Source organism: Narcine bancroftii, unplaced genomic scaffold (assembly GCF_036971445.1).
Source record: "Narcine bancroftii isolate sNarBan1 unplaced genomic scaffold, sNarBan1.hap1 Scaffold_151, whole genome shotgun sequence".
Classification (NCBI taxonomy): domain Eukaryota; kingdom Metazoa; phylum Chordata; class Chondrichthyes; order Torpediniformes; family Narcinidae; genus Narcine; species Narcine bancroftii.
Window position 1 is genome coordinate 4,232,233 of NW_027211886.1, and position 12,810 is coordinate 4,245,042.

Sequence of the window (12,810 nt, forward strand, 5' to 3'; positions counted from 1 at the left end):
CTGACTAGGCAGGGGGCAGTGCTGTCACATGACATCCACAACCCTTCCCAATACACACATTCTTCTCTTCTTCTCTTTGGCTTGGCTTCGCGGACGAAGATTTATGGAGGGGGTAAATGTCCACGTCAGCTGCAGGCTTGTTTGTGACTGACAAGTCCGATGCTGGACAGGCAGACACGGTTGCAGCGGTTGCAGGGGAAAATTGGTTGGTTGGGGTTGGGTGTTGGGTTTTTCCTCCTTTGCCTTTTGTCAGTGAGGTGGGCTCTGCGGTCTTCTTCAAAGGAGGTTGCTGCCCGCCGAACTGTGAGGCGCCAAGATGCACGGTTTGAGGCGATATCAGCCCACTGGCGGTGGTCAATGTGGCAGGCACCAAGAGATTTCTTTAGGCAGTCCTTGTACCTTTTCTTTGGTGCACCTCTGTCACGGTGGCCAGTGGAGAGCTCGCCATATAACACGATCTTGGGAAGGCGATGGTCCTCCATTCTGGAGACGTGACCCACCCAGCGCAGCTGGATCTTCAGCAGCATGGACTCGATGCTGTCGACCTCTGCAATCTCGAGTACTTCGACGTTAGGGATGAAAGCGCTCCAATGAATGTTGAGGATGGAGCGGAGACAATGCTGGTGGAAGCGTTCTAGGAGCCGTAGGTGATGCCAGTAGAGGACCCATGATTCGGAGCCGAACAGGAGTGTGGGTATGACAACGGCTCTGTATACGCTTATCTTTGTGAGGTTTTTCAGTTGGTTGTTTTTCCAGACTCTTTTGTGTAGTCTTCCAAAGGCGCTATTTGCCTTGGCGAGTCTGTTGTCTATCTCGTTGTCGATCCTTGCAACTTAATTGTTGGATTAATATATTAAACTAAATCTGTCACTACAACCAAAGGTGATAACGATTGTTTTAACTTTAATGTCTGTTTTTAATCATTGTTGTACTGTGATTTTGCATAATCAAGTTTGATTAATAAATGAAAGCCTAATTTCTTCCTTCACTGCAGGGATATTTGATCTGTTAATTATGTGACAGTTGTAGAATATGTGTAAAATATAAATGGTTTTGAATGAAATCTCAGCAAAATGAAAGGGAGAAACTGAACTCACATTTATAAATTGAGTTGTTAAGTCACAATGCTGGAGGAACGTCCATTGGAGGTAAAGATGTATTTCTGACATTTCGGCCCGAGCCCTTCTTCAAGGTATCTTTACCTCCTGTGGACACTTTAAGACCGGCAGCATTTCTGTGTTTTACCATGGTCACAGCATTGGGTGAAATGTGGGGACTGTCGGGCAAGGTCTTGAGGGGTGTGGGGAGGGCATTACTAAAAGCTCAGCCTACAGCCCAGGTGGTAGTTAATCCACCACTGCCATGGACAGACATGTCAGTGTGGGAAAAGCTTGTGGAATTGAAATGGTTGTCCACTGGAAGGATCTTGCTCTTGCAGCGGACACAGCGCAGGTACTCAAAACAATTTCCCAGTTTGCTTCCAGTTTCCCCAAAGTAGAGAAGGCCACATCAGGAGCACCAGACGCAGTAAATGACCCCATGCAGATAATTCCTTGGTGATGAATCAGAAAATGAGTATTTCAGACATTGTTTAGTGAATGTTACATGATTGACATTTAAGATGAAGAGTAAGATGGGTGAAGGTAACAATCCAGAACTTCTTCCTTTGGTGTGGACCGATTCTCATATTCCTAAGGAAGTGCTCCTCAGTTGAGGAAACCCAAACCTTTATTTGCAGTGTGGAATTCACGAAGAGCAGAAAGCAAAATTGTTATGTGCCTGATAACATTTTAATTTTTTTGTACTGTCTTTTAGACACCATGATAAATATTGAGCCGCACATTAATATACATATAATAATGCAGTGCAAAGCACACATGTTCCAAAGCCTGATTTCAGCCAGAAGTCGTCACAGAGAGGACAAATACATATCATTTCAAAATTCTCAGCAAAAAGCTCGTTTGATGATTTTATAAAACATTTATGTAAATAAACACTAGCAAACATCACTTGGCCTTGCATTATTCCATACTGGGACCAACAAGGACTTGTGTTCAGCACACAAGATCATTTTATAGATGAAGTACAAATCATTATACATTCACAGACTGCAAATATTGATCCCCAATATACAGTAGATAGTTCTTTTTTTAAAAAAAATCACATTAAAAGGTTATTCAAATTTGCTTACAATATTAATATTAAGGCAGTGTTGATATACATGGGCCACTCCACCAGCGCAGCATGTATATACATATAAACAAATCCTCGCCTTTGTAAATACAGCAGCATTCACACAACTGTAAAATACACTGACCAATTATTCTGATATACACATGCACATTTTTATCATCTATAGTACCTTTGACCAACATTTGATACAATTTCATACTTGACCATACAAACAGAATACAATAACAGGATACAATGACCATTGTAGAATCTTTGCATTTAAATCACTTCCACTGAACTTAGTCAAGGACAACATGTAATTAAAAGCCAAAATAACGTCAGTGCTATGACAGTAATGGCTTTAGAGTGCAAATAAAATAGCAGTATTTGAATGGGAAGCTTTCTCCTATGTCACCCCATGAGGTTTTTCTTCTTACCCGATCGCCCCCCCCCCCCCATCCAGGTGGGTAGGGGCTCAGGTCTGCATGCCTGCAAGCACTGCTGCTTCACTGTGCACATCAAACACTAGCAACAATGGAAGTTGGCTTCTCAGGATTCAAGCTAAAAGCAAATAAGATTACACATCTTGTTTGCAAGCAGAAGCAAGTCTCATCCTTAGCTGCTCCAGGTTCCCACCATCCTTAGCACAAATTAACTTTGGGCAAAAAATAATTTAATACAAGGTTTGCTGGGTGTGGAAGTAATTAATTGGGGAGACTCTCCCTGGACTGCCCTTAGTTCACAACTGGTGGTGCTGCATTAACTTGGAGTAAAAGGAATAGAGTGAACACTTGCTAAACATGGCAGAAGAATTAAAGATTTACAAGAACTGTATTGAAGGCAGTAGCTTAACCCTCTGGATTCCGTATCCGTTTTCAGGGATTACCAACAAGCACATATGCTCCGTGTCCCAGTTCCCCAGGACTGGTTTTATATCCAACCGGTTCATGCTGGTGTTTACCCATGGACCCAGTCAGGAGTATACGTTATGAAAGGTTAAAGATGGCCAGAGACCAAAGTGTTAATACCACACAAATCTCAATATAACGGCTGTTCTAAAATTTAGATGCAATTTTGACAAAAAAAATAATTAATGGAGATTAGCTAGTTTTGTTGTAGATTCATAACTCGAGACCCAGACCTCATGGAATTTATTGCAGTTTCCCTTGCGTGGCAAATGCTTCTGGGGTTTTATGATGGTAATGAGCCATTAATTGGTCCGAATCTGAGGATGCAGGAAATAATGTTTAGTGGTGGACTAAATTAGCATCACATTTTAAATACACGCCTCCATTAGTAGTCTTGTTGCAAGGAGAAGGACAATTACAATAAAATGTGTTATAAATGCAGTCAATTCACTCTGACACCACTGGTGCATCTGACTCAGACTGATAGCAATGCCAGGTAATGCGGAGGAAGGTTGGGGTAACACTACCAATACCCTTTGGAATAATCAAATAAAAACATACGTACTGGTCTGGAAGGGAGCTGGAATTGCTGGCAAGAGGAATACTGTGAAGGGAAAATATTCCAGTGGTCCATAATTAAATGATGAAGTTAAAAATAATATTTATCTATAAATTTAGGGGAACTATTGCTACTTAAATTTATTGTGCCATTAAATCATTACCTCACATTTATATTGTGATTTAATTCTGGTAGCACAAAGAGGTTTTGGAGATGGAAACAAAGACTTGATTCTGTATCTTAACAACCTCTCCTCCTGCACACATGACAGCATCCAGTGACTTCCACATTTTAAATAAAAGTGCTTTATATTCATGGAAGCTTCCGAGAACAATTTTACACTCCTTGGCCTGAAATTTTCACTTTGTTCTTAACTACCTAATAGTAGATAGGATAGGGTCAGAAAGTATGTGAACTGTCCCTGGTCTTTATGTCTGGACAAAGTGGTCAATTTAAACAAATAGCTGCACAACAGCTGATCTTCTAGCAATGCTGTCATCTCTGTGATATTTCACATCCACAAACATTTATGCGCAAATCACATAATTTTTGGCCTGGTTAGTAAACAAATAAAAATGCTCCAGATTCCATGGCAGGTATTTAAATAGAAACCAAAAATAACATTTTATTGGTCATCATTTTATATGTGTAAAGGAAGACTATAATAAAATGCAAATGGCTTTGCAAGGAAAATAATCTTCAAGTTCCACTCATTTGGTGACGTGATCTTAAAATCAATGAAAAAGGTTTCTCAACGTGTCATTCATGGATTTCTGCTCACCAGTTTGTAGCAAGTGAGAATCAGCAGAAACAATTTAAATGGCATTAAGGTCAAGAGCCTTCCATTAATATTGTGTGTTTTCTTTCACTAAAAGTGCCTTTTATACGCTGGAATATTAGTTATTCCCAACAATATACAAAAGTGCTGGAGAAACTCATCAGGCCCAAAATGTCGACTGCGTACATGATCTGTTGAGAGTTCTTCCAGCTCTTTTAACCTTTATTATCTCCAAATTCACTGAAGTGCCCTGAATTCCATGATCAGGAGGCTTTTGGGTTGATGCATCAGAAGTTTAATGAATTCATAAACAGCCAGTCAGGGAAATAGATTTGACGATAAAGCCAACAGAAATGGGTTCATATAATATGCAAATTCCCAAAGAAAAATCAAATGAGCACATTTAATCCACAACATCTGTTACTCTCACACATTACTTAACTGCAATAATAACCTCCTGATTAAAAAAAAATATACAAGGATTTACAGCTCAGACTGGAGCAACAAACTCTGCCAGGAACAAAATAATGACGCAATACAGCCACATGATAAGCTGCCACTCAGGTCTCTGAGAAGGCCCCCCCTGAACACAGACTTGACTGCACTGAATTACTCTGCAGACATTTAGCATTGTTGTTTTTGCTGTGATACAATTACATATTACTGAGTCAATAATAAAACACCTTCCCCAGTGAGCGGGCAAGAAGAGTTTGGAATCCAGTTACTGCTCATTCACTAAAAGGTGCTTTTGCTTAGCTTCCTCACATTAACACCTTTCCTCAATTTAAATGGCAACCTTCCCCCAAATAGATCTTGGTCGTGCTTTATTTGTGAAAATGATGCAGCTCCTCCCCTCATTCACTGGTCCCTACATGTACATGTTTCAGATGGCCGAGAGGTGAGATGTTAAATTCGCTCTTATTTACATCCCGACCCGGCTGTGGCAAGCTGCGCACAGAGCGTAAACCATTAACGATTCCTGTCAATGACTTAGGGAACCGGCATCTCATTTGCCTGCTCTTCTTCCTCTCGGCTTTCAAAGGCCTGGTGAGCACGTTCAAGGTCCTCTACGACATTCAGAAGCCTGGCTGCCGCTGTTGTATGTCGATCCTGGTACGAGCGACTCTCCTCCACTCCTGCTGCTTGTGACAGGTTGCAGTTGGTTAGTTAGGAGGCTCTGAAGAAACCCAGCCAAACAATCCCATTTCATGCAAAGATAATTTCAGGGGTAGTTAAAGTAATAAGCACTTTAATAACTTTCAATGCTCCATGGCTCAAGATTCAGGATGGTGATGAATGGAGCCCATGGCGAGCTCCACCATGAAGTTGGCCAAGACAGACACTGCTGTCTTTTCTATTTGTTTCTTTGGATTGCCAACAAATAAACTTTACATTATTTTTTCCCCACATGTTACTCTAAAAAAAAACATGGCCTTTGGAACCTGCAGCAAAGGGAGGTGCCATGAGTGCAGCGGTTAGTGCAGAACTAATTCAGCACCAGTAACCAGAGTTTGAATCCGTCACTCTCTGTAACGAGTTGGTACATTCTCCTAGCGTCAGCTTGGGTTTCCTCTGGGTGCTCCAGTTTCCTCCCATCCTCCAAAAATTTATGATGTTTGGATATTAATTGGTGTATTTGGGCACACAGGCTACCCAGAAGAGCCTGTTACCGGCTATAACTCTTAAATTTTAAAAAAAGGATATTTTTTAAGGAAATGGTCCAACCATTTTGTTGTGGTATTATAAATGGTTTAAAACCATGCTATGCATAACTGTGCATGGTTACCAGAGAGTCTCCCCTTTGCTTATCTTCCCAATTCTAAATGATCTTCTCTCCATATCCCCACCCCCACCCACTTCACTGATTTGGCCTTGAGATAAAGCTATTATTCCCTGGTTAATGACAATTAGAAAAGGGATGGGGCAAGAGAACTTGCTAGACGTTTTCCACCTCCTTTGCTGTGTGCCGATTATTTTGATCAGAATAGGTTAATAATGCCTCTGCTTCCTGCAGAATCAAAGGTTTGGCATGTCGCCTGCTCTCACAGATGCTGCAATGTCAGTACCTGTCAGGGTGCATCACTGCATGGTCTTCCCAAGACCACAGCAAACTGTGGAGGGTTGTGAATGTGGTTCCAGCCCTAACGCATACCACATCGCTTAGCTACTGACCCTATCTACACCTCACACTACCTTGGAAAAACAGACAATAAATCAAGAGATCCATCCCACTCCGGCACACTCTCTTCACTTCCCTCCCGTCAGGAAGAAGATTCACAAGTGTAAGATCATGCAACACCAGTGTTAAGGACAGTTTATATCCTGCAGTTATCAGACTCCAGAATGAACCTCACAACAATAAAACTACATTGATTTTACACCGTACCAATTGATCTCTCTCCATATCTCTTCACTTTTGAACGGTCTCATTAGATATATAATATTACAGAACATAGTGTAATACAGCAACGGACAGGCCCTTCGGGCCTCGATGTTGCTTTGACCCATAGAAACCTTCCTAAAAAAAAGTACTAAACTCTCTCTACCCCATAACCCTCTATTTTTCTTTCAGTCATGTGTCTAAGAGTCACTTAAATGCCCCCAATGTTTCAGCCTCCACCACCATCCCCAGCAAAACATTCCTGGCACCCACAACTGCATTTTTAAAAAAGAAACATACCCTGATCTCTTCCCTAAACTTCCCTCCCTCCACTTTGTACACATGTCCTCTGGTGTTTGCTGATCCTGCCCTGGGAAACACGTGCTGGCTGTCCACCCGCTCTATGCCTCTTGTAATTTTGTAGAACTCTATCAAGTCTCCTCTCACCTTTCTATGCTCCAAAGTTAAAGTCCCAGCTCTGCTAACCTTGCCTCATAAGACTTATTTCCCAATCCAGGGAACATCCTGGTAAATCTTCTCTGCACCCTCTCCATAGCTTCCACATCCTTCCTATAATGAGGTGACCAGAACTGAACACAATACACTAAGTGTGGTCTCATCAGAGATTTGTAGAGTTGCAACATGACCTCTCTACTCCTGAATTAAATTCCCCTATTAATGAATTCCAGCATCCCACAGGCCTTCTTAGCTATCCTATCAACCTAAGGGATGTATGGATTTGAACACCCAAGGTCCCTCTGTTCATCTACACTCTCAAGTAACCTACCATTCTATAGTCAGCCTTCTACTGACTATAGAAGTTGGGATGTTATGTTAAAGTTGTATAAGAGATTGGTGAGGCCAAATTGTGTAAGTTTTGGTCACCTAGCTAAGATTAAATTAAATTTCAAAGAGTGCTGATAAGATTTATTAGGATGTTGCCTGGGCTTTAGGAACTGAGTTACAGGGAAAGGTTAAACACGTTAGTGCTTAGTCCTTCCAAAATGCATCACCTCACATTTATCCGGATTGAAATCCATCTGCCACTTTTCTGCCCAACTCTGCATCCTGTCTATATCATTTTGTAACCTTTGATATCATCTTGTAATATACGAGATGGCTGGCTGGTCTGTTTGCAAAACAAATTTTATCACTGCATGTGACAATAAATTTGAATGTGAACTCAATCATTGACTTGGTTCTGGGTTTGAGACTTCTGCCAGATGGCTGAAATTGAATCCATAATGTGATGGTAAATTTGATATTCATCTTCTCGTACAATCTCATAAGTTACAGTTTGGCATGCATTGTGCAAGAGTTACTAGGATTTGGACTAAGAACCATACAACATTACAGCACCAAAATAGCCCCTTCAGCCCTTCTAGCCTGTACTGAACTGTTTTTCTGCACCCACTCTATAGCCCTCAATACCTCTCCCATCCATATACCTATGCAAATTTTTCTTTAATGTTTAAAATTGAGCCCACAGTGACCACACCACTTCAGCTGGTAGCTTGTTCCACACTCCTATCACTCTGAGTGGAGAAGTTTCCCCTAAACTTTTCCCCTTTAACTCTTAAATCTTGGCATCTGGTTTGCTTCTCATCTACCATCAATGGAAAAAGCCTACCAACATTATATATCTCGTAATTTTAAATACCTCTATCAAATTTCCCCTGATTCTTCTATTTTCAATGGAAAAAAAGTCCTAACGTGTTTAACCTTTCCCTGTAACTCAGTTCCTAAAGCCCAGGCAACATCCTAATAAATCTTCTCAGCACTCTTTGAAACCTAATTTAATCTTAGTTAGGTGACCAAAACTTCACACAATTTGGCCTCACCAATCTCTTATACAACTTTAACATAACATCCCAACTTCTATACTCAATAGTTTGATTCACGAAGGCCAATATGCCTAAAACTCTCTTTGCTACCTTATCTACCTGTGAGGCTACTTTCAGGTAACAATCTACATTCCCAAATCCCTCTCGATCTACCACACTCCTCAATGCCATACTATTTTCCATTCATGTTCTTTCTTGGTTTGTCCTTCCAAAATGTAACACCTCACACTTGCCTGCATTAAATTCCATCTGCCGTTCTTTCACCCTATTTTTCCGGCTGATCCAGATCCCTCTGCAAGTATTGAAAACCTTCCTCATTGTCCACAATGCCTCCTATCTTGGTGTCATCTGCAAACTTGTTGATTTTTTTTTAAACACATTATCATCCAGGTCATTGATATAGATAACAAACAACAATGGTCCCAGTACCGATCCCTGGTCATCAACACCTCTCTCTGGCTTATCCCGCACAGTCGATGTCAAATCCTGTTTACTATTTCATCATGAATATCGAATGTATGAACCTTCCTGACTAAGCTCCCATGTGGGACCTTGTCAAAGGCATTACTAAAGTCCATGTAGACAAGATCCACAATCTTTCCTTCATCAACCTTTTTGGAAACCTCCTCAAAAAACTTTCAGATTGGTTAAACATGACCTACCACATTCAAAGCCACGTTGAGTATCCCTAATCAGACCTTGGCTATCCAAATACTTGTTTATCTGATCTCTTAGAGCACCTTCCAATAATTTACCTATCACTAACATCATGCCCACTGGCTTACAATTTACAGGGTTAATTGTGGCCTTTTTTTAAACAACAGAGCAATGAGCTACCTGTCAATCCTCCAGTACCACATTTTAAATATTTCTGTCAGAGCCCCTGTAAATTACACTAATGTCCCACAAAGTCCAAGGGAACATCTTGTTAGCCTGAGGATGTTTCCACCCTTATTTGCACCTCCTCTTTAATCTACATTGGTTCCATGACCTCACTGCTTGTTTTCCTAACTTCCATTGACTCTGTACCAGTTTCCTGAGTAAATACTGATGCAAAAACCCTTTTCAGATCCCCCCTCCCCATATCCATTAGCTCCATACATAGCCAACCTCTCTGATCTTCAAGGGGACCAATTTTGTTCCTTACTATCCTTTTGCTCTTAATATACCTGTAGAAAACCTTCAGATTTTCCTTCTCATTGTCTGCCAAAGCAACCTCGTGTCTTCTTTTAACCTTCCTGAATTCTTTGAGTTTTTTTCTTGCATTTTTCATTCTCCTCAAATACCTTATTTGCTCATTGACTATGCCTGCTATATATCTCTTTCTTCTTCTGAACCAGATCCCCAATGTCCCTCAAAAACCAAGGTTCCCTCTGCCTGTTAACTCCACCTTTATTCCTGACAGGAACATACAGATTCTGTACTCTCAAAATTTTACCTTTGAAGGCCCTCCACTGACCTCACACATCTTGACAGAAAACAACTTATCCCAATCCACGCTTTCTAGATCCCATTTCCTCAAAATGACCCTTTCTCCAATTGAGAACCTCAACCTGAGGCCCAGACCTATCCTTCTCCATAATTAATTTGAAACTAATGGCATTATGATCACTGGACCCAAAATTTTCCCCAACACAAACTTCTATCAGCTGTCCTGACTTGTTCCCTAATAGGAGATCCAATATTGCACGCTCTCTAGTTGGCACCTCTATATATCAATTTAGAAAACTTTCCTGAACAAATTTGACAAACCTAAGCTTTTTTTTTTACTGTATGGGAGTCCCAGTGAAAATGTGGAAAGTTAAAATTTCCCACGTGTGTTTCCTGCAGCTGTCTGCTATCTCTCTACAGATTTTCTTCTCCAGTTCTTGGGTGATCTATAATACAATCACAGGAGTGTGGTCATATCTTTCCTGTTCATCAGCTCCACCCTTATAGCCTCAGTAGACAAACCCTCTGGTGTGTCCTGAGTACATGTGATATTTTCCACTCCTCCCCCATTCTATCGCATCTGAAACAGCAGAACCCAGAACATAAAGCTGCCAATCCTGCCCCTCCTGCAAAAAAGTTGTACTGATGGTCACTATTACGAGCTCCCGTTTTAGTAAAATAGGATTATCACTGCAAGGGATAGTATCAACAGGAGGGACTGAATGGTCAATTACCATTTAACATTTCACAAACACATCACGTCGCAACCTAGTGATAATTCGATATATTGAAAGAACTGAGGGAAGATTTGTTACAGCCTGTTCCAGAATTTGATGCATTTGCAAAGGTATTGTGGTTTTCCAGGGGGAGAACCCTTCTGACGGCTGAAGAGAAAAGATGGCTTTTTGAAGTAGCTCTTGTGGCCGGCCATTTTTGTGGAATTCAGAGCAAAACATTCTCTGTGAATGACTGGATCTTTTTGGTGGATTGTTTCCCAAAAGACCCTCCTGCCACAGGTCAAAGTGCTTCATTTTGATTGTGACTAACAGTGGAGGTCACTTGGAGAGACTGCTTCATTTTAAGTGTGACGAGCAGTGAAGTTATTTGAAGAGACCGGAGAAGAGATTTGTGGAGGCCGCCCAGTTCGAGTTTTGCCTACAAAAGGACCAGGAGTGTTTTAACTACAACTCGTATGGATGGATATTTCTTCAAAGGCAACGCAAGAAGAATGAATGAGTCTGTAGTAGCCACGACTCCATTCTTCCCATCAGTTCAACATTAAATTTCAAAGGCCTAAACTTCAACATTGAATTTGAAAGACTGAACTTTGATGTAACTTTTTAGATTTTGGCCTGGACTAGTACGTGCGCACACACACACACACGATAAGTGCCCCCACAGATGGGATAGATTTAGTGTTAAGGATAGTTTAAGAGTAAGAAATAAAATTAGTGGTTTAAAATTAAACACTGTCTGGTTCATTGTCTATTGCAGCTCATTACACATGGTTCATAACACCTCAATGTCATAAGTCCACATGCTAATCCATGCTCTAAGCTCGTCTGCCTTTCCTATAATACTTCTTGCATTGATATAGATGCACCAGAGAAAATTTTCACCATGTACAATCTTTCCTATTCTAACGTTACAGCAATTTTCACACCTTTTCCCTCCTCCACTTCCCTTTCTAATCTCGTTTTAACCCCCTGGAGCAACAGTAGCAGACCTTCCTGCAAGGATATTAGTTTGGCTCCAGTTTGGATGCAAACCATCCATTCGGAACAGGTCCCACCTTCCCTGTAGGAGACCCCAATGATCCAGAAATCTAGAGCCCTCCCTCCTTGTCTTTAGTCACATGTTAAGCTGCATTATCCTCCTATTTCTAACCTCACTTCCTTGTGGCACAGGTAGCCATCCTGTGATCACAACCCTGGAGATCCTGACCTTCAACCTAGAACCTAACTCCCTGAACCCTTTTTCCAAGACCTCCTCACCCTTCCTACATGGCATTTGGCGGCTCACCCTCCCTCCTGAGAAAGCTGTGAAGCTGATCTGAGATATCTCAAACCTGGCACCAGGAAGGCAACATACCATCTGGGATTTTTGATCTTTTCCACAGAACCTCTTATCTGTCCCCCTAATTATGGAATCCCCTATCACTATAACTAATCTCTTCTCCTCACTTCCCTTCTTAGCCACAAGACCAGAATCCATGCCAGAAACCTGATCACTGTGGCATGTCTCTGGTATGCTCCCCACCACCCCCCCCCCCCACCAACATATCCAAAACAGTATTCTTAATATTGACGGGAATGGCCAGAGGGGTGCCCTACACTGCCTGCATGTTCCCTTTTCCTCTCCTGACTGTCACCTAGTTATACCCCCACTGCTTCTTAGGTGTGATACCATCCCTGTAACTCCTGTCTATCATCTCCTCAGCCTACCAAATGATTCAGAGTTCATCCAACTCCAGCTCCAATTCCTTAACTCAGTTTGTAAGGAGCTGCAGCTGGATGCACTTCTTACAGACAAAGTCATCAGGGTTCCTCTTGTTGGGTTCCATGATCACCCAACAAGAGCAATATTCGCCCGCATTGATTGCCATTCCCATTGTCTATAACTAGAAGAAAAAAATATTTAATATAAATATAAACCTGCCCTTACCTGCACCTAATGCTGAATCTTTTTGTTCCTCAAAGAGGGTGGGCCTTACTGACTTCAACTCCTGCTCCACCACC

General features: G+C 41.5%; 1 protein-coding gene across 2 annotated transcripts in view; it reads right to left on the reverse strand.

Annotated features, from left to right (window-relative positions):
* Positions 1-1,782: 1,782 nt before the first annotated feature.
* LOC138750451 (rasGAP-activating-like protein 1) overlaps positions 1,783-12,810 on the reverse strand; it is a 313,399-nt gene continuing 302,371 nt past the window's right edge. For both annotated transcript variants that reach the window (XM_069912509.1, XM_069912508.1), the window contains one exon: positions 1,783-5,556. In XM_069912509.1, coding sequence (XP_069768610.1) covers positions 5,408-5,556 — 149 coding nt within the window. In that variant the 3' untranslated portion in view covers positions 1,783-5,407. The remainder of the gene's footprint in view (positions 5,557-12,810) is intronic.